Raw genomic sequence first — 21,380 nt, forward strand, 5'->3', positions numbered from 1 at the left:
CTAGTTTTTAAAAAAAAATCAAATCCAATCATTCTAGCCAGGCACAATGGCGTGACACCATCATTAAACAAAGGGTCCTCTGACGTGTACTTCCGCAATCAGATTATAAATCCACAGGACTATTTTTGTTTTGTTTTTAATTTCAGTAGCCCTCAAACGCGTATTTGATGCATTTAGAACTTTTCTATACACCTATCCTCGCAATTTATTTCATATGTTATTATTCCAATGTAAACGGTAAGGAATGTCGTGAAACTTCTTATTTTAACACAGTTGTGCATCGTTAAATATTGCAACTAATATCACCGCTGTTTTGTTTACATTACTTGTATTTTTTTTGCAGGCGAGAACAATTGCGCTGCTCTCAAGCAGTGCCTTCGATCTGCTGCAATTTCTTTAGAAATTAAAAACAAGGGTTTTCACAGGTGTGAATTTTTCCTCTTACTACTTGGTACTAGAAAAAGCACTTTGTTTTGAATAAATGTTTGTAAATCATCATGCCGTGTGAACTTTAGAGAGGTACAGACGACAGTTGAGATCCACCGTGGTGCGTTCAAGGACCTCCGAGTTTTGCTATTGTACTCATGGCCCAGTGGGGTCTATTTGGACCCTTACCAGCTTGCCTTCCTCAGCGATGCAGTTGATTGGAAGGTAAACAACAGTGAAATAGTGAAAATATTGCCATGACAGTAGTGCAAAAATAAGAAAACAATTTGAATACAAATTGCTCTATTAATTATTATAATTATTTTATTTATTACAGTTTTGTGTGCTTGTGAAGGGTGGTGATGACTCTGGGGAACAAACTGTCCTTGTATATATTAGTCTTTGTTTAAATTGACCTACATTGTCTGCCAGAGGGCAGCAGGTCAAAGAGGTGGTAAGTCAAAACCTTAATGTTGTCTGGTTCTGGTGCAGTAACACGAGTTGTCAATGTCCCCCAGTCTATTTAGAGAGCAGCCGATAATTTTCTGGGCTGCAATCAATGTTCCCTCTAATTTTCCACGGGTCCGAGCGCTCACCCAAAGTCGGTGAGCAACGCTTGAAACAACAGTGAGGACCGGCAATCCCAAGTTTGGCAACTAAATCATTATCAAACATGTCCAAAATTTGACATCAAGTTATATTTAGTTGAGTTTCCGGCAATGCAAAAAAAATTCACTTTTGAATGAATTGACTAATGTATTATTGCAAAGGTTTTACGGCCTACAAACGTCATTTGTTTTTACAACAATTCTTTCACAAGATTTTCTTTTTTTTTTTTTCCTGGTATCTCTTGACGCATAATACTAACATTTTTGGGGGCTTATTTAGTCGGTTGCAAGATGCAGAACTGTATTTAATCACATTTTTTTAGTGGAAGTAAAATGTTGGCAACAAGGTTGACTTGGTATAATTGGAAATTATTCTAATGCAACACAAACCTTCCTTCTTTTTCCCAGTTTTTTTTTTCTTTTCTTTTTTTAATTCCTTTAAAAAAAAATCCGTGTTAATTTTTTCCTAGCTGTTACTTTTTTCTTTTTGTTCTCTATTTACTTTGTTTCCTTTTCTTTCTTTCTTTTCTTTTTTTCTGGCTTTTTTCTGAAAATTTCCTTCTTTTTTCTCTTCCTTTTGTTTCTTTTTTTCTCAGCTTTTCACTACTTTTTCATTTTGGTATTTTTTTCTTTTTTGTTCTACCCCCCTTCCTTTAAGTCATTTTGTGCACAATTTTACATAATATTTGGTCGTGTAGGGATTAAAGAGGCAAAAACAACCTGAAGAGCCGTTTGGGACCAGATTGAGCCGGTTCTCTTTAGTGAGGCGAGCCGAATAAGCCGGTCCCCAAAAAACACTACTGACTTTACTTTTCAACTTCGTTCAACTTCAAAATACCACATTTAGAAAACAGCGTCAGGAGAACCCGTGTATTTTTGCCCTCATGCACTGTAACTTTGACCTAATTCGCTTCTTAATTACTAATTTCGAGCCCTGATTTTTGCGCGCTGGCTAGATTTTCTTGTGCGCTGAGAATGTGCAGTCAATGCGCAATTGCGCACGCGCAAAGCTTAGAGGGAACATTGGCTGCAATGTAAATTAGCATTCTATTTTTCATAGTTGAACGTGTGGCCCTACTCCTCTGTGGTTTTTGTTTCGTCTCATGGTAATGTTGATTTATTTCTTATTGTCAGATATTAATGGATCCTGCCATTGACCTGGAGTTGCCCGCTGACAAGACTTCTGGATTCATCACCTATGTTTATCCCGCATCCAGAGGTCAAACCCAGGATGTGCTCAAAGTTCAAATCCCCATCCACGGCCGCTATCACCAGCCCTCATTTGGCGGGGAAACTTTTGTATCCGTCACTATTAAACCACCAAAGCTGCTTTTGCGCACAGATAAATGTAAGTTGTTGATCTTGGTCTGATGGAGACAGACTGTTTTTGTTTTCAATTGATGCTGTTTATTTTTCCAAGGTTTACAATTGGATGATTTGGAGAGTCACAAGGTGACGGAAGCACCCTGTGATGCTTACAATGCAAGCATGTGTCGGTGGATTCAAGTGCATTTTAAGCAGGTGATTTACTTCAAGGGACAGTGTGTATCATTTGACCGCTAAATGTCGCTGTATTGTGTAGTGCGATTTCTTCGGCACAACACAGCCAAGCAGTATTAGCATTAATTACAAAGTAAAACACAGATGAAAACTTTTTGGAGTTTGTTTTTCACGGCTGTTGGGTTTCCAAATTATTTCGCGTAGCGTATAAATCAAAACACCATCCCTCAGGAAACCACATAGATATTTCAATGGAAGGAAAGTGAGGGTTTGGACTAATTAATATACAACTCTGTTCAGCCTCCCGTGGCACAATAACTTTAAAATTGCTGGAGACGTTTGCTACGGCGTTTGCATCCATGAATTCTTTGCATGTGACCTTTTGTGTCCTCTTCTGGGCAAGCGGGATATGGTTTTATCACACACGAGAGATGTCATAAAAGTCACAGGAGTTCGCATATCATTCAAGCCGCATTTAGTTGGAAATGTGAAAGATCTCACTGATACTTCAGATTTCACCCAAAAATCGGAATTGAGCATTGAGCTCTGCAGTATAAACGGCAGCCTCAACGTGTCCTCAGCTACGCCAGCCGCTTAACATCACACACAGGGCGCACTGCCCGATAGGGTGCTGCACAATTTGACGAACATCTGGGACTTTTATGTGTGCTTATGGTCGCGAATATAAGTTTGCAGAAGCATTTTTCCTGAGTGCCAAACGTAAAAATACTTTTTTTAATTTAAAACTATTTAGAATAGAATAGAATATACCTTTATTGTCATTGTTACAAAATGGGTTAACATATTGGGACAACGAAATTGGGCATGACACTCCAGTTTTACACATTCACAGTGAGGTATGAGCCAAGAAGATAAAGGAACAGAGAAGATAAGGTAATAAAACAAGGGGGATAAGGCTATAAATAATTTACATGGTATTTACACAAGAAATGTCGGCATGTGGGATGTTACATACAGTGTTATCGTGATACCGTTGGTATTGTAAGGGTTGTGCAATGTTATGTATTTGAAAGGCTTTGGGCAGCTCATCAGTTAGTATCAAGCCTCTGGGAATTATTTCAGTATGATGGCAGGAGTGGCTTTGATCAGATCTTTGTCCACACACACTTTGTCCTAGTCTTGCTTCCTATAAACAGCAATTGAGAGTGTGTAGTCAACCCAGACGGCGAGAAGGCGTAATGAATAAGTGTGGGCAGAGTAGCAAAGAGATGGATAAGTACAAACAGTTAACGCTATTTTTCTTTCAAAAAAAGATGACAAAGTCCCTACACCATCGTCAGGGGATAGAGGGATGACGTTTTGTGCATGTCCGCAGGCATGCGATTGCTATGGTGACCGAAATCGCATGATTACGTCACCGGAAACATCGGGCACCGAAAAGTTTTTGCATAAGTTCAGTGTGTATGGAAACCATTGTTAGATATTGGAGGTATTACAAATTCCCCCAAAAGTAGTGAGTTGAATGCTCTACTTGAAATGCACCCTTGCACAAAACGCGTTTTTTTTTTTTTTTTTAAGAAAGTGCTGAGACCTAAAGTCTAAGATTAAGAGAGATTTTACTATAAAAATATTTTCACACTTGAGAATGAAATCAAAATATGTCATTGCCACAATTTAAAATGAATAATATTTGAGGGAAAATGTGCATTTTTAGACTATAAGACAATGGTTAAAATGTCATCGTTCATGTTTTGCATGTTTGTGCTTCTTTTGCAATGTCGTCCCACAGAAGCCTGGCACCAAGACCTTGCGGTTGCCGGTAGGCGACAGTTCTTTGTTGATGCCGGTTTGTGCCGTGACTCTGGCAGTAACTATGATCTGCTCTTTGGGACTGTCCAAATACATTTGGAAGCATCAGATTGTTTAAAAGGTCACATCCCCTGCTTTCTGTTTGATTATAAATATATAAATTATTATTTTTTGCTTTAAATCATGTAAGTACAGATCTCAACTGAAAATGCATCATCAACCTTGGTTTAACCACTGAATTCTTGTCTTGAATACAAAATATTAAAGGTGTTCGTAATATTCTACTGTAACAATTTATTTTTAAGGAGAGCACTGGACAAGTGGCGAGAGTCTTGTTTAACTGGTTGTGGAAACTTGCATGATTTATTTGTTAAAAAAGTTTAAAATATCCAATAAAATGTGTTCCACTTCATGATTGTGTCCCACTTATTGTTGATTTTTCACAAGAAATTGGTTTTATATCTTGATGATTGAAGTCTGAAAGTTATATTTATATATAAATGTGCCTATCATATTTGGCTAAGGGTCATATTTGGCTTGTCTAGTGTTATCAGTATCGCTACTTAATGGTACTTAACATTTGAGTATTAGTTTACAATAAGTAACTCTCGCCTTGAAAAAGGTTTGGGTCCACTACTCTACAATAATAAACACCTGGAATAAAAGTGAAGGACAGTAACGAAGTATTTTCGTTACTCCGTTTGTACTCCGTTACTTCCACCACTGCCCATCACTGGTCGGTAGTTCCGCTTCCCCCTTCTTGCCGTAGCGGAATTATCGCCGAAGGGCCCTGAAAAAGAGAAAAAGGGGTGAAAAAGTTGCACTGTTAATATTTTTCACCCATTTCCTTACTCGAGTTAATTCATGGCCGAGTTTCAGACGAAGTGCTGTACTTTTGGGGGAGTTTCTAACGTCTTTTAAAAGCGCCGAGGGAAGGACCGACTGACCGCGGGGGGAGTCGAGAGTTTCTCTTCGCGTCTCCGGTAAGAAAGTGACGGTAAAGGGGGTTTAAGCTCGGTGCTGCAATAGTCTTTCGGACCGACTTGGATCTTAGACGACATTTAATACCCCGTTCGTCCGCCATTTCACTACATTGTTTGAATGAGTTGTCACGGATTGGTTACGGTTAGCTGCATGCTAACTCCAATGAGTCGAGACGCCGACGTTAGCTTGTCGGCTAAGTGAAGTTCCCGAGGCTAATGTTAGCTTCCAGCTAGCACCGTCGTCTCGCATCTCAGCAGCTGTTAGCCTCGGGCTAAGCTAGACTTAGAAGTGCTAGCTCCTCAAGCTAACTGGCTAAAGCTAGCTCGGAGTTTGTCCACTTGTTGGCCATTAGCGGATGCTAACGTTTTCCCGCTAGCCGCCCATGCTGTACAATATATCCCCCTAAAACAAACTATGCCACTAATACATTCTTTTCATTCATTAAGTATTTACGAAGGAATATTTAAATCATATATTTACTCACATTAGGTAACTACCACCAATATTGGTCTCTACGTGAGCGAAAGTAGTCTCGTTATTTCATTGTTACCTCTGTCTATTATAATGAGCCCAAAATATAACCAAACAAACCGAATTATGCAGTCTCAGTCTGCAATCTGATGCCAACCTTTCAGTATTTGAGGTGTTGACCATGAGTATTTTAGTTTTAAATCTGTTTGGTATTTTACGCCCATTATCACTCATACCATAAAGTGATAATATCATAGGAAGTCTCCCATTAAGTTTTCTTAAGTATTACATGTAATTTTAAAGTTGCCTAGAATGGAATTTTTTAAAAATGTATTTATTATTTTTATTTATATACAAGTAACCTTTATCATAACATATGTAGCCTACCGTAATCATTCGTGTATAACTTACTTTTTAACCTAAGGAATAACTCAAAACAGTTTAGGTGCATGCTATAATCGAGGTTTTATAGTAGTATCTTACCATGTTTGTGCAAAGATTGATCAGTTGAATAATATCACTTATCACAATCGCAAAACTTAGATGCAACGGAAATCTAACCTGGGTCGCGGCTTTGAAAATCCCAACCACTCGACCACCAGTGATATAGATGTCATACGGGAAGGAATTGGATTATATTTTATTATCACACAATTTGTATTCAATGTGCCAGAGATAAATGTTGGAGAATGGAAAAAAACAGAAAGTCGTCCTAAAAGTTAAGTCAAAATAAAAAAAGCACGATGAGGTAAACAACTATTTGGTGTATCTGATGATAAATCAGACTTTGAAGAACATTATATTAATACATTTTAAATTTGATGTTGGGATTGTGTTCATTGTTTACACTGTCAATAAACAATTTGAATCTTGGCCGCATGTATTTAACAATGTTTGTCCCTTATGACGCTTGATTTCTGCTGAGTTAAAGTAAAGCAAAATTTTGTACTGTGGTGCACGCACGAATAAATATGGTAAAGGTTTCTTTATATGGTAAAGGTTTCTTTTTACCTTGATTAAATATTTTGATGACGTTTTAGGGCATAACAGAAATAAACATCAAAAACAAGAGATCAAGACTATTCCCCAGGTACGACTGTTAATGTGCCAGCCTGATAAACATAATTTCAATTCTTTTATTGTCTGACCAAAAACTTCATTCACATTTTTTAACGTTCACCAAAAACTGGATTTTTACTATAGTTATTTGTGGTCATGGGCCGTTTGAGTTTATCTTACGCAAGAGAATTGTCTTCCTAAGTGTGTAAAAATAGGTAAATCAGTGCTTTCGACATCTGATTGTGTTTGTGAATTTTTTGTGCGTATTAAAGGGTTTGAGCTCATGACTTGATGACAGCGGTTGATATAAAGAAGCAGAGTTGTCCCATGAGCTAAAAATATCACATGTGAGTGTTACCATATTATATTGTGTTTCTTTCCTAGGTATACTTCTTCCTTCCTCTCCTGCCTGCACATCCTGCAGTGATGCCTAAGCACACGTGTGCTTCATGCTGATGTGATCCTCCCCCTTCGCTTACCGCCCTGTTCATCCTCGCCCCTCTCCCCTGCTCCCTTTTCCTCATCTCTTGTGCATACAAAAACAAAACAAAAAAAAAACTATTTCTAAGCAATGTGCGACAACGGCGACCCCGAGGACAAGCCCCCCGCCCCTCCAGTCCGCATGAGCAGCACCATCTTCAGTACTAGCTCCAGCAAAGACTCACTGTCGGCAAACCACAGCTCCAAGCCGCTGCCGTCGGTGCCTGAGGAGAGAAAGCCTCGCAGCAAAATCATCTCTATCTTTTCAGGAGCGGAGAAAGGTGAGCAAGAGTATAGAGTTCAAAGATAGGATAAGAATAATGGCTTATAACACTCCTTCTAACTTTCAGGCGGGAGAAAAAAAGATCGAGATAAAGAGAGACCAGAGATTTCGCCGCCTTCAGATTTTGAACACACCATACATGTTGGCTTTGATGCTGTCACAGGGGAGTTCACTGTGAGTAGAGGTCCTAATTACAGTAAACATTTACATCGTCCTCACATCGGTGTGGCGGAAGAATGAGGGGCCTATTGACCAAAGGGTTGATTAACTTGTCCATAATAATAATTATGATAAAAAATACACATCCTAGGCCAATCCTTGAACACAAGCACCAATATGACCCACCTGACTACTATTGAAGTAATTTCTGCTAAGTTGATAATGGAAAAAAACAACATGCTACTGGAACATACTCGTATACCATTGTGAAACATCTACAGTAAGACAAAGATAATGTGCAATACTTTTTGTAATGTACAGAAAAACATCTAATAATATATGTAAGATTTCAGCCAGGTAGAAGTCAATACATGCATTTTAAAAGGGTCCATCTGTCCTCGCTGACAGGGCATGCCGGAGCAGTGGGCTCGGCTACTGCAGACGTCAAACATCACCAAGTCGGAGCAGAAGAAGAACCCGCAGGCCGTGCTGGACGTCCTCAAATTCTACGACTCCACGGGAAATGGGCGGCAAAAGTACCTCAGCTTTTCGTCTTCTGGTGAGCCATCAGAACAGATTGGTACTTGCGTACGAATTGTCCAACTACATATAACGCAGCAGGAATGTGTTAAGCACTTTTGTTTATGTCTCTTTACAGAAAAGGAAGCATTCACTCCAGGACCACAATCTGTAAGTACATTAGGACTTCTGCAGAGAAGACAGAAAGATAAATATTCATGCTGATGCTATTATACGTATTTAAAAAAAATATTGTTTGATTTCCATTATTCTTTATTCCTTATTACTTTAAACTATTCATACTTAGCGGCCTAAGAGCATTGCAGGTTAAAAAACTATTTCACAATCCGTTATCCCCAATTGCTAATTGGTGTATGCGGGGGTCGGGAGAGCGCTTTTTCATCATGTTTGGTCGCTCTTTTTTTAATTAATTAATTAATTTATTAATTTATTTATTTATTTGCGGTTCTGTCCACCAAAAAGTGAACTGCACTTGTTTGGCTGCGAGACATTTCCCCGCATCGCATATTGCTGCAAACAACGACATGCAGTGAGCCCTTTTGTCGGGACTGGCAGCTCTTTTTGCCATTACTGTAGTTCCATGTAAAGTTAACTGCACTTCTGTGGGTACGATCCATTATCCCCAATCCCATATTTGTGTGAACAGAGACCGGCAAAAGGCACTTTTGTTAAGAGGCACCCGCCCAAGGTAAAATGCACTCTCGTGGCTTTAATCCATTATGCCCAGTCTACAATTTTTGAGAGCAAGGTCTGGCAGAGAGCTTTTTATTCCTCCCCAGTTAGGGCCATTGAAGCATGCCATTGTGGCCCGGCTAACATGAACTCAACTGTTTTGGCAGCGATCCATAATACCCAGTTGACTATTGCTGACAGCCGAGCAGGCAGAGAAAATTTATGTCATGCATTGGCGGCTCGTTTTTCTTTTCCTTCCGTCTAAAGTGTACTGGACCAATGCAGCCGTGAGCACGTAGAATATTTTTGTAATTGGTGGTGCGTGTTTTTGGTTCTGGTCTCTATCAAGTGCAATAATCAATGAATTACATGGACTAAAATTACCCTTGTCTTTTGTCATTTGCTCCAGCCAGTCAAAAAAGGTGCAGAACCAGCATCTCCGATCAAAGACATTGATGACGATGATGATGACGAAGCCCCGCCTCCCGCTGTCGCTCCTAGACCGGAGCACACCAAAAGCGTAAGAAGATGTCGACGACCCCCTTGTTCTGTAGGACCTCTGAGATGGAAAGACAATTTCTGTTTGGTTTGGACAGGTGTACACTCGCTCAGTCATCGATCCGCTCCCCGCGCCCAGCCTGAGCACAGACGGTGAATTGGCCTCCAAGGCTGCCGACAGACAGAAGAAGAAGGGCAAAATGTCGGACGAGGAGATCATGGATAAACTGAGTAAACATATTTGATCTAATTCTAGATTCTCAGTTGAAAAACTGCGTGCTACAATATTAATTGCCACCTCATGTTGTTGTATTTTTATATTTATATATTCACACTCCCGATGCACATACAAATTTTACTTAAAAGTACTGCATTTATTTGTGTACAAAGCACACTCGTGTAAAGGGTGTATCCCTAATTTTTGACTAAAAATCGTCTAAAGTTTGGTTTCACTTTTTCTCAGCTCAAACTAAGCTTTGTAAGTGACGAACTGTGTTAATTGCAACCATGATTAAAATCATGTATTGACAATGTAAACTATAAACACAACATAACACATTAAATTCACAATTCATATATTTAATATCTTTTAAAGTATGATTCATCTTTAGATCCCCCAAAGAGTTGTTTATATCTTTGTGTGATAATGAGATAAAATCCAATGCTGTCCTGTATGTCATTTTTTTTGGTATGTTGTCTGAGGGCTAGGATTTAGTGCTCTCACTGTTCCAACCCGGGTTCAAATCCTGTTCCAACCCGGGTTCAAATCCTTTTCCATCCAATGTTTTATGATAGTGGTCAGCGATATGTTTTTAATGATTAATCATTGAGCAAATACGGTAATATACTACTGTAGAACCTTGTGTATAACACACACAGAAACTTTGAGGAAAAAAATAAATGCAATAATAATTGGATTATTTCCTTTACAGGAACTATAGTCAGCATTGGCGACCCCAAGAAGAAATACACCCGATATGAGAAAATTGGGCAGGGGTGAGTTGTGCATGGTTTTATATCACATTGACAAAGTGTCTCTTAAACCCCTGCTTTTTGCTGATAAATGTTATTACAAGATTAATAGTTATTGATTCATTCTGACAACTAGAGCTTAGGTGGAAAGCCTACTAGTTGAATGGGTGCTGAAAAGCAGATGAACCAACAAGTACTAAAACAAATGTATACAGACGCTCCCCTTCTTACGTCCAATCGACTTACGCCAGACAGTAAATACGAAAACAATTTCGGGATGTCGCCATATTACCGGACATTGCTGTGAGTTAGATTTTGTTATGTGTGCACCGTTTTCCCAGTACAGGACATTACTGTAGTGCTTCTTTCCGCTACCGGCATGTGGTGCCGCGGTGAGAGGTCACCCAGCATCCACCCGGAAGAGAAAAACTCAGCTTCCCCTTCCTAATTTGTGTGTAAACATCACTCCTTCACCTGCTCGTAATCCCACCGCTGCCACCAATGTAGCGTGTCGTTTTGTGTGGGTAATGGATTGCTCCTCGTTCATGAAAGAAATACTCAAAAACACTTACGGTCTCTTTGGAGAGGGACAGCAGTCAGCACATTTTTATTGTAAACACACCGAACTCTCTCCAAAACTAAACTCTCGCTCTCCCCTACACTCTTGCACCAACTCTCGCGACATTCGTTGCCCTACTGACATCATTCATGCGCACCTCACATTCTACGCCTACACCATCTCCAGCGTGCTTAGAACTTCACATTTTTATTGTTTAATATCTCGTGCATCCATTCCATATGGTTGGTGTAAAGAAGAGGCGAGCCGTTTCTTTTTACATGAAAGTAGAATAAGAAAGCTTGATGTGGTTGAGAAAATGATTGGATCGCTTTTTTCGGCCACTTTTTACCAAGGAGGATGTCCCCTTGAAGCGCATGCCCCTAAAGTAAGTTAAACTAAACTTTATTTATCATTACAGAACATATTATTTTATGAAATGTTTGTTTTTTTAGTACAAAACAATACAGGTTACGTACACAAGCCTTAAACATACTTATATAAACCTTAAACATACAAAATATAGCACTGAAGCAACTTACGGACAAATTCAACTTACGAACGATCGTCCGGAACCCATCTCGTTTGTAAGTAGGGCGGCTTCTGTAATATTTTTTTAATGTATAATAGCGTTTAAACCATCGACTGACTTTTTCTTCTTCTGAATTTGTAAGGTCCGAACACACTCGAATGCAATTCATAGGTTCCTGAATGCCTTCGATTATTTATTTTCTCCTAATGGCTGAATTCTAACGCCGGAGCTTTGTGCTGTATCTTAGTCGTTTCTTAGAATCCTAGCAATTTTGATGGCAATCAGTCGCCAGTTGAGTGGGACTCACATGTTAGTAATATTTATTGACTTATTTTGGAATTTTGTCGGTTTCAAATGTTTTTGCACTATTTTTTTATAACACTATTGTTACAGTTACACTTACAACTTTGACCAGTCTTCAATGTAGTGCACCTGTGAATATTTTAGCCTATTTATTCTGACATCACTTATTTTTGTCTTAAGTCGTTATGACAGGTTATTACATATCTTGAAAAATCATCTCTAATTGCGTTGATAACAATGTTAACAATGTTCAATAAACGACATGTAGAGATAAGCATGAAAAATGCTAGATTCCTTAGTATAACATTTAGGGCCCTTACACTTAGTGACCGTTGCTAATGGAGGCGGAATAATCACAACACAAGAAATATATATATCATGTTTAATTATTGCAATATTGTCTAAATCTAGAAAGCAGGGCGCTGGTGGACATGTGGGGGTAGTCAATAGTCACAGGAAGTGAAACTGTCTCATGCTCCAGCCAAACTTTGACAAGTTCAGCCTGGGCTTTGGCCTGTCATCGTGTTGAATGTGCAGCCAATAAAATATATATTTTTTTCCTCTTGCAGAGCTTCTGGAACAGTCTTCACTGCCATTGATGTTGCCACAGGACAAGAGGTAATGACATCAAAATGTTAATGATTGCGCAGTATTCTATGGTGAGTTGTGCAACATTTGCTTGATTGTTTATGTACGTAGGTGGCCATCAAACAGATAAACCTCCAGAAGCAGCCTAAGAAGGAGCTGATCATTAACGAGATCCTGGTGATGAAGGAGCTAAAGAACCCGAACATTGTCAACTTCCTTGACAGGTAACGCCAGTGTTTCATTTTTCACTCAATTTTTCTTTTCTTTTCTTTCTAACTTAGCGGTGGGGTGCATCGTTTGAGGTGTCCTTGAAAGGTTGGAAGTTAAATATTTTCTCTATGAAGTATGTGTTAACAATGCCCAACCTAGTTTAAAGAGCCCTTGTGCTTTTTTCCACCTTGCCTATCTGTTTTAGCAAAGCTGTCTGTGTGGAACACACTAGGTAGAGGGAATGGGGGTCAGGGAAAGTGGTGGAGAGTGGCATCATGCTCATCTCCGCATTTCCTTGCCTCTATTTGTTGGTGTAGCACACTTCTATGCATAGAGAAATATATGACCAACTTTCAACAATAATGGAAAATGTTAAAAGTAAGAAGAGGCTTGCCTCAAGTACGTTAGTAAGTGCATTAATACTTTTTGTGCAAGTGATTTTATCACAAGAAAGGCAAGTACCTCATTTTTGGGAAGGAGATATCCATTAAAGGGATTACAAAATACCTTTTTTTTTTTTTTTCTAATTAGGCACAGAACTTGAAGTGTTCTGCCCTACTTTAATGCATAAACATAATCCCTGGCACATGGAATAAAAATATTCCATGTGCCAGGGATCTCGAAAAATTAATTTCAAAAGCAGACAGTTTGACTTCATATCCGCAAGAGCTGTTACGTTCCTGGATGACAACTAGAACCACAGCAATGGGGCGTCCCGTTTTAAAAAAAGACTGCGATTGTAGTAATCAGCGGATGCATAGCGCTCATATCCGCTTGGAGTAATTAGAACTTTGCTTACCGTGTCGCTGAGGGATTGCTGACTCTTTTGTCCAAGTTGCGGGCTTTGATTAGCTAAAGCTGCGTGGGCTAAGTTTACCTGCCATCTTGTACAGCGTGCGTTCCTTTTTTTTTTTTTTTTTTTCTTTCGCCTCCTTTTTGGTATGTGATTTCCACTTTTCCTTTCATGTTTTTCACCACGTATCTTGCAATTAATATAACATTGTCCGGATGGCTCCCCATTAGCCTGTGGGCTCTGGAAGGCTTCCTGGTTTGTTCAGTCTAGGTTAAGCCCCGTTAACAGTCTGCTAGCTGGCCAGCCTGCCCTACTCATTATTTTTTCTGCCGCCTTGGTTCGTGTTTGTTGCCATGGTAGTTTTTTTGTTGTTTGCTCGTGGTTAGCCTCGCTGCCTTCTGAATGTTTTCAGTCAGCCAGCCTCCGTTTTTGTTTTGGGTGGGGGGGATGATCGGTCCCGGTTTGTCTTCTATAGCATCCAGCTAGCTTGCTGTGATCATTTAGTATATTAACGGCTGGGTTCGTGTTTGTTGCCGTGGTAGTTTTTTTGGTGTGGTTGGTTCCCTGTTATCTTGGCGACCTACTTAATGCATTTGATCGGCCAGCCTCCCGTTTTTCTACCCATCGGTTCAGGTTAGCCTTTTTTAGCAGCCTGCTAGCCTATAGTGTCCTGGCTGGTTTAGCCCCTGTTAGTTCTCTGTGTGTTATTTTTGCCATTTGTTCTACCATAGCTGCACCAACGCCCAAGTATTCTCCTCAAAAACTACCAAAACTTTGCTTAAAACACTCAAAACCTTTTTCAATATTTAACATGAAAACCAATATCCTGACTGGCTTGCCAGGGTGCTGGTGTTCTTCGCATGATGTCAAAGAAGAGACAGGCTATATATACAATATACATTATCTCTAAAAATAATTGGGATATACCAATGAAATATATATATATGGATATAATGCAAAAAACATGTTCTATTTTCTCACATTTTGCATGTTTTAGAATTTGAGTATCCCTTAAAATGCCTGTCCTTAGTTCCAACTGGTTTTGTAACTCCGTATCAATCCTGCTATTTGTCCGGATGTATCCACAATTATTCTGAATTTCATCAGGTAGCCCTTAACTATTTTACCAGATCAATGCATGTTTTGTTGTGCAATCCACTCTTCCTGCTGTATTTGTTACAATACAAATCCATCGAAGGCAGCCATTTTCCCTTTCCAACATCGCAGTTTTTTTTTTCCCGGTGTACTAACGAAAACAAACCACAAGTGTCATCCGCGGGTAAAAACGTTCCATATCCCCTACAGCTCCTTTAAGAACTCGCGCTACTAATTGGCCTTACAACATGTGTTTACGTGTTTCAGTTTCCTGATGGGGGAAGAGCTATTCGTGGTCATGGAGTACCTGGCGGGCGGTTCACTCACCGACGTGGTGACGGAGACGTGCATGGACGAGGCCCAGATCGCTGCCGTCTGCAGAGAGGTGGGCCTATTGCAAGCCTGAAATGAATCAGGTAAAGAAGTAGTGACAATGACATCCCGTCTTTTCCGTCTCCGCCAGTGTTTACAAGCGTTAGACTTCCTGCACGCCAACCAAGTCATCCACCGGGACATTAAAAGTGACAACGTGCTGCTCGGCATGGACGGCTCCGTCAAGCTGAGTGAGTTAACCGCAACGTCAGACATCCCAAGGAGTGGCTCAACAAATATGAGTAAATATTTGTCCTTCCCTGCGCAGCCGACTTCGGCTTCTGTGCCCAGATCACCCCAGAGCAGAGCAAGCGCAGCACCATGGTCGGCACGCCCTACTGGATGGCCCCCGAGGTGGTGACGCGCAAAGCATACGGGCCAAAAGTGGACATCTGGTCACTGGGGATCATGGCCATTGAGATGGTGGAGGGAGAGCCACCATACCTTAATGAAAACCCTCTGCGAGTAAGCAGGAGTGTTTTCTTTTTCTCACCTTTTTGACATTTAGAGTCTAAATGTTGCAGATATTGTGTTTGTGAAAACTGGATCTTGATTTTGGTTTGGAAAGGATCCCCAAAGGCTTTTGAAAGTCGCTATCCCTATTTTATTTTTGCTACGCTTCCAAATAGGTTAATAATACAACATTTTATTTATATTTATATCTGTACATTCAAGGAAACTGTGCGGGTCAGATGTATCGACATTTCGTTCTGTATACACGTGTACTAGAATGACAATAAAGTAGATCTGAATCTGAATAGGTAGCCTGCTGCCTTTTCCTCTTAGTGTAGATGTAAAGTTGATAAATAAATGTTCTGGTCTTCACAGGCTCTGTATCTGATCGCCACCAACGGGACGCCCGAACTGCAGAATCCTGAGAAACTGTCGCCGGTCTTCCGAGACTTCCTCAACCGATGCCTGGAAATGGACGTGGAGAAGCGAGGGGGAGGCAAAGAGCTCCTGCAGGTGCCTCACTTTTTCCCATGATTACTATGACAACTCACTCAAGATGTTTTAAATGAATTTCATGAGTACCGAATTTTCCGCACTATAAGGCGCACCTAAAAGTCTTAATTTTTTTCAAAAGCTGACCATGCGCCTTATAATACAGTGCGCCTTATATATGGCTCAATATTAAATTCGCAAGGTCTCGCAACTTAAGCAACAGCCGCCGACTCGATTTTCCCCCGAACGTGGAGTAGTCCGCGGTGTATGCTGGGATTTATGTACCGGCGTTTCATTGGCTAACCAATGTGTCACTCATCATTTGAATCGATCGCTATTGGCTAAAGTTATTCGGAGCCTCGGATTGGCTAGAGGGCTGAAACAAACCCTGCAATTGGCCGAAAAAGATGTGTCAATCATCCGTTAAATCGATCGCTATTGGCTGAAGTTATTCGGAGCCTTGGATACGCTAGAGGGCCAAAACAAACCCTGCAATTGGCCGAAAAACATGTGTCAATCATCCGTTACATCGATCGCTATCGGCTGAAGTTATTCGGAGCTTTGGATAGGATAGAGGGCCAAAACAAACCCTGCAATTGGCCGAAAAAGATGACTGAATAGCAAGCTTGCTAAACAACGCCATAAAGAAACATGTTTCATTAGTCTTTATCTGTAGATATTTTACTCTACTGATTGAACGTGAGAACTTAGGTGAGTTATGCAGCTTTATATTTTCCCGGTATCTTGTTTTAGAACGATCTTGATGTTGCTGTGATGAGTTGAGTGAATTAAACTCAATTCCAAGTGTTTATTGTCATATGCACAGTAAAGTTGCGAGCGAAAAAGAAAATAGAAACTAAGGAATGGTTGCCATTTCTTGAATTCCGAATGATATTTGAAATGACGCATTTAAGTGACATCGTACGGACACCGCATCCGCACGTGTCTACGACACGTATTTGCTTCTTTGCAAGCTTTGGGAATGTTAAGGGGTAATCAGTTTGACTGAATCATCTGACTGTTTTGTCGACGTTCCCATTGTAGCGCCTTATAATCCGGTGCGCCTTATCTATGGAAGATATAGGACCAAAAACTATTTTTTGGGGGTGCACCCTATAACCCGGTGCGCCCTATAGTTCGGAAAATACGGTACTTCATGATTTTTTCAACAGCTATTTACGCACATAGACGTCCAAAGGTTTGGCAGTGACTGTGTTGAAAACAAATAATTTTAAAAAGATTTGAAAGCGGGCGTCAGCAACCTGTGGCTCTTGGGCAGGGTGTCAAAATAATTTTAGCTCGGAACCCACATGGTAAGAAAACTATTCTCATGGTTGGCGGGCTGGTAATTACAGTGGAACCTCGGTTCTCGACCATAATCCGTTCCAGAACCCTGTTCGAAAACCGATTTGTTCAATCACCGAAATTGTTTTTCCCATTAAAAGTAATGTAAATCATTTTTAATTCGTTCCAACACCCTGAATGTTTATCATGAACGTAAACATGAAGCTAACCCAGGCTTATCGTACGTTCGCGTTGGCATAATCCTTCGTACGAAAGATTACGCTAACATGAACGTGTAAAAATAAAAAAATCTGGTCGTTTACACGTCATTTAGAACCCGGGTCTCCACAACAAGTGGCTAGCGCTTCATTGGAAATGGGGCTCCGTTACAACACTCTGAATGTTTTACGTAAACGTTCGCGTTATCGTAATCTTCCGTGCGAAAGATTACGCTAACATGAACGTGTAAAAATAAACAAAGGGTAAAGAAAAGAATTATGAATAGGATTTCTTACCTTTGTGGTGCTCAGCAGAAGCCATGCTGTATGTATAGCAAGATCGGAAACTCGCACACCTTCTTCATATTTTGCTATTATTTCTTTCTTAAATGCAATAGTTGTACGCACTACTCTTCATTTTTAACCTGTAGCAACTTTGCTGCTTGCACCGCCCTTCTTCGGAGGCATAATTAGGGGCTAAAACACCTGGTACACCTATATTAAAAGCGAAAGCAAAACGAAACACGTCCGCACGTGATAACAGTTCTTCACGAGGGGTGGGGGCAATCTACACGATCTACACCCGTACGCCGCTCAGCATCGCACCCTAGCGTACCGGCGTTCGAACTCCGATTATTTGACCGAACAGCGAAGCAAGAATTTCTCGAAATTTTGGGTCGAGAACCGATTTGTTCGAACTGAGAGGCGTTCGAAAACCGAGGTTCCACTGTAATGGCAAAGTGTGCCTTAGCTGCAGGGCTAGGGGTCTTTTTATTATTATTATTTTGGAGGCTCAGAATTAAAATGATGATTCAGGGATTTGAGATTGTAAAACAATTATTGAGGGGTTTTTTTCCCCCCAATATTTCCCCCCCCTCTTAATGTTATCTGATAAGTTTTTAAATATTGTTTTAATGTGCGTTTCCTTTTTTTCCTTTTTGATCCAGCATCCCTTCCTGAAGCTGGCCAAGCCCCTGTCCAGCCTGACACCGCTCATCCTGGCCGCCAAGGAGGCCATGAAAGGCAATCGTTAAGAAGAACGCGTACACACCACGTGCCAACCATTTACAATTTGTGACGGACAAAAGTTTAAAGGGGCAGTGTGTAGATATTTTAGCCATCAAGTGGCATACTCATCGGACGCATCTGGTCTGTGCCTGGCTGAGTGTCACGAGTGGCAACCACAAGCTTCTTTAAGTATCTGTGACTGGAAAATGCCGGAAAAATAGAAGTCTGGCATGACTTCATAAATTTTGGGGTTTAAAAAAAATCAACGCATGTGTGTATAAAGCAGTGGTTCTCAGTGATGCCCCCTGGGGGGGGCTCTAGGCTAAGTCACGTTTGACTTGGGGCAACTTTTTTTTTTCCAGAATAAGTGCAATTGCACCTCCACTACACTAGTGGCGATTTCATTGAGATAGTTCTATGTGTACAATTATCTTCCACACAGTGCATTAAGCACAGAGTATAAGCATCGAGTATAATATGTAGGCACGAAGTGTAGCAGACCCTCAGGTGACCCCATGGAAAAAAAATCACAAGGATGCAAAGACGGGGTAAAGAGCCTAACAAAAGTCTTCTCTCGAAAGCTAAGACAAGGAAGTTTGACGAAGCGAAAGTAGCTTTTCACTGTGACCACGGAGGGAGACGAGGAAAGACTGGCGTGCTTGTTATGTTAAAAAATGTTGGCAGCGGACAGCACAAAGCCAAATAAATTAAGCTGTCACTTAGACATTACAACCCAGTTATGTTCATAATACGCTTGAGTTATTTTCCTGCGAAAATTTGCCAAAAGGCGTAGTGGAGGAGACGTGTTACCGCCAATTTAGTTATGTCCCCACCAATATGATGTGATCAGTTGAATTTTAAAAAAGATGGTTGGGCACCAGAGGATTTCTCCTGAGGGGGAGGCATGACAGGAAATAATTGAGAAGCACTGTTATAAAGGAACATTGTTTCCCAACATTCTTTTGACCGGTTTAAAATGATTCTAAAAGGAACATTACAGAAAAAATCTACATACTGTCCCTTTAACATATAAAAAAAAATCACTGTGAAAAAGACCAACATGTTAGGCACAGAAGAAATTCAAACATACACGCTGTCCATGATGAAGTCTCTGTTAAACTGGTGAGGACTGGGCTTGTATTTAATGAAAAAGAGGCCTGGTTGGTGTTTCTAGTGATTTTGTGTTGTCGTTTTTGTAATCACTGCCTTAAACAGATGCAAACGTGTTGCCTAATGTATTGTTGATTTTTTTTTTTTTTTGTCCCCCCTGTGATTTTTACTTTTTTTTTTAATTGTAATTTTACCTTCCTCAGCTCTGTCAGCGTCTTTGTAGTTATTTTGATACTTGAATCGATCTGGTTCCATTTCATTCGTCTGCTTTTATAGGAAAATTTTTGAGGAGCACGATGGTGCGTTTTGTTCATTTTACACATGACAGAGCTACTGTACCCCGTTAGTCCCTAAATCGCAGAGGTGCACCTTACAGTCAAGGACCGGGTTTATATTTTCTTCTATTGTTGATATTAAAAGTAGAAAATTGTCCACTGGTGTCTGTCATATTTTGATCTAAATGGGGGTATCAAGCTCGGGGCCTACCCTAATATTAAAATTCTGTTTGGACGCGATCTCTGTACTAATTATTTAGATAGGGCTTGAAATTGGGAACAATTCACTTGCAAATAAAGCAAGCCACTTTTAAATCAAGGACAATCCATAAAATCCAACAGAGTGCGTGCAAAATTTAAAAAAAACAAACAAAAAAAAATTTGCTCGCAAAACATGAGTTTACTATGTGCTTTAAAAGTGATATTTGAAAGTCAATATACCGTACTTGGCTGACCGTTCTTTACTATAGTGCACTATGAAATGTTTTATTCAATTCCACTAGTTCCAAATTAAAATGTGTCGTTTAAACCAAATAATTACATTGCAAAAAAATTAAACCTTCATTTTTTTTCATTTAAATGGCTAAACGGTGTTGAAGATGTCCTCCACTTCCTCTATGGCAATTTGAGTGACATAAGAGAAGTTGAGGTCTGCGGAGTTGAGGCTCTACATAAGGATTGGACCCCAGTGATAGACACCCCAAGAATGAATATAAAATGTCTGACCAGATGCTTGCAGGGGCTGTCGAACAATATCACAGGCAAAAAAAAAAGCCATGGAAGAATCAAAGTAAGAAGTGAAGAGAGGAAAATGACACGCATAAATGCCCAGTTTGACTAAAGTGATCAGATGAGCAGGGAAGAATCGCAAAGTGTTCGCAGATAACCATCTTGCATCGCTTCTACTTTTGGAGCACCTTCTCCAGACAGGGATGTACTTCTTTGGTACCATCAGAATAAACAGGGCACCTGACTCGAGTATGACGGACAAAAAAGACCAAAAGCAACTGGGAAGAGGGTCCATGAGAAAGACAAGGATCCAACAGATAGCGCTTCATATCGTCCAATTTCTCTTCTTTCTGTTTATAAAGGCTCGGCTCACTAAGGGGGAACCGGCTCTTTCGGGTCCTAAACGGCTCTTCGGGTTGTTTTTGCTTCTTTCAACCCTATATGACCAAATATTATATAAAATTATGCACAAAATGACTTAAAGGAAGGGGGAATACAACAAAAAAGAAAAAAATACCAAAATGAAAAAGGAGTGAAAAGCTGAGAAAAAAAAGAAACAAAAGAGAAAAAAGAAGGAAAAATTCAGAAAAAAAGAAAAGAAAGAAACAAAGGAAAAAAAGTAAATAGAAAACAAAAAGAAAAAAGTAACCGCTAGGAAAAAATAAATACAATGAGATTTTTTTTTAAAGGAATTAAAAAATATAGAAAAAACAGGGAAAAAGAAGAAAAAGTTTGTGTTGTATTAAAATAACTTCCAATTATACCAAGTCAATCTTGTTGCCAACATTGTACTTCCACTAAAATATGTGATTAAATACAGTTGTGTATTGTGCAACCGACTAATTTTTTTGCATTGCCGGAAAATCAGCAAAATATAACTTGATGTCAAGTTTTGGACATGTTTGATAATGTCTTAGTTGCCACACCTGGGATTGCTGTT

General features: G+C 39.9%; 2 protein-coding genes across 3 annotated transcripts; both read left to right on the forward strand.

The window, feature by feature from the left end:
• The first annotated feature begins 72 nt into the window (after window positions 1–72).
• On the forward strand, window positions 73–4,430 carry pigx (phosphatidylinositol glycan anchor biosynthesis, class X). The gene is made up of 5 exons (XM_088349443.1): window positions 73–237; window positions 344–425; window positions 516–651; window positions 2,169–2,555; window positions 4,285–4,430. Exons 1-4 carry the CDS (start codon window positions 168–170, stop codon window positions 2,403–2,405), a joined length of 525 nt encoding a protein of 174 aa, XP_088205569.1. The 5' UTR covers window positions 73–167; the 3' UTR covers window positions 2,406–2,555; window positions 4,285–4,430.
• Window positions 4,431–5,038: 608 nt separating this feature from the next.
• pak2b (p21 protein (Cdc42/Rac)-activated kinase 2b) lies at window positions 5,039–19,868 on the forward strand. Of its 2 annotated transcripts, XM_088349437.1 has the most exons (15): window positions 5,039–5,287; window positions 7,203–7,579; window positions 7,649–7,755; window positions 8,149–8,299; window positions 8,399–8,430; window positions 9,362–9,472; window positions 9,549–9,681; window positions 10,383–10,446; window positions 12,383–12,431; window positions 12,513–12,625; window positions 14,767–14,884; window positions 14,963–15,062; window positions 15,140–15,336; window positions 15,700–15,837; window positions 18,266–19,868. In XM_088349437.1, the coding sequence occupies exons 2-15, from the start codon at window positions 7,390–7,392 to the stop codon at window positions 18,350–18,352; spliced, it is 1,590 nt and encodes a 529-aa protein (XP_088205563.1). In that variant the 5' UTR covers window positions 5,039–5,287; window positions 7,203–7,389; the 3' UTR covers window positions 18,353–19,868. The 2 variants fall into 2 exon arrangements, with proteins under 2 accessions (XP_088205563.1, XP_088205562.1); XM_088349436.1 differs by having other exon boundaries at window positions 8,149–8,430.
• Window positions 19,869–21,380: the final 1,512 nt, after the last annotated feature.

This window comes from Urocampus carinirostris, chromosome 12 (assembly GCF_059441175.1).
Source record: "Urocampus carinirostris isolate Australia breed hairy pipefish chromosome 12, RoL_Ucar_1.0, whole genome shotgun sequence".
In the NCBI taxonomy this organism is placed as follows: domain Eukaryota; kingdom Metazoa; phylum Chordata; class Actinopteri; order Syngnathiformes; family Syngnathidae; genus Urocampus; species Urocampus carinirostris.

Coding starts and splice junctions, on each gene's coding strand:
- pigx (XM_088349443.1), top strand. CDS start 168: ATGCATTTAGAACTTTTCTATACACCTATCCTCGCAATTTATTTCATA. Junction 238..343: donor TTATTATTCCAATGTAAACG/GTAAGGAATGTC, acceptor TTTTTTTTGCAG/GCGAGAACAATTGCGCTGCT. Junction 652..2,168: donor GCGATGCAGTTGATTGGAAG/GTAAACAACAGT, acceptor TCTTATTGTCAG/ATATTAATGGATCCTGCCAT.
- pak2b (XM_088349436.1), top strand. CDS start 7,390: ATGTGCGACAACGGCGACCCCGAGGACAAGCCCCCCGCCCCTCCAGTC. Junction 12,626..14,766: donor ATTGTCAACTTCCTTGACAG/GTAACGCCAGTG, acceptor TACGTGTTTCAG/TTTCCTGATGGGGGAAGAGC. Junction 15,838..18,265: donor GAGGCAAAGAGCTCCTGCAG/GTGCCTCACTTT, acceptor TTTTTGATCCAG/CATCCCTTCCTGAAGCTGGC.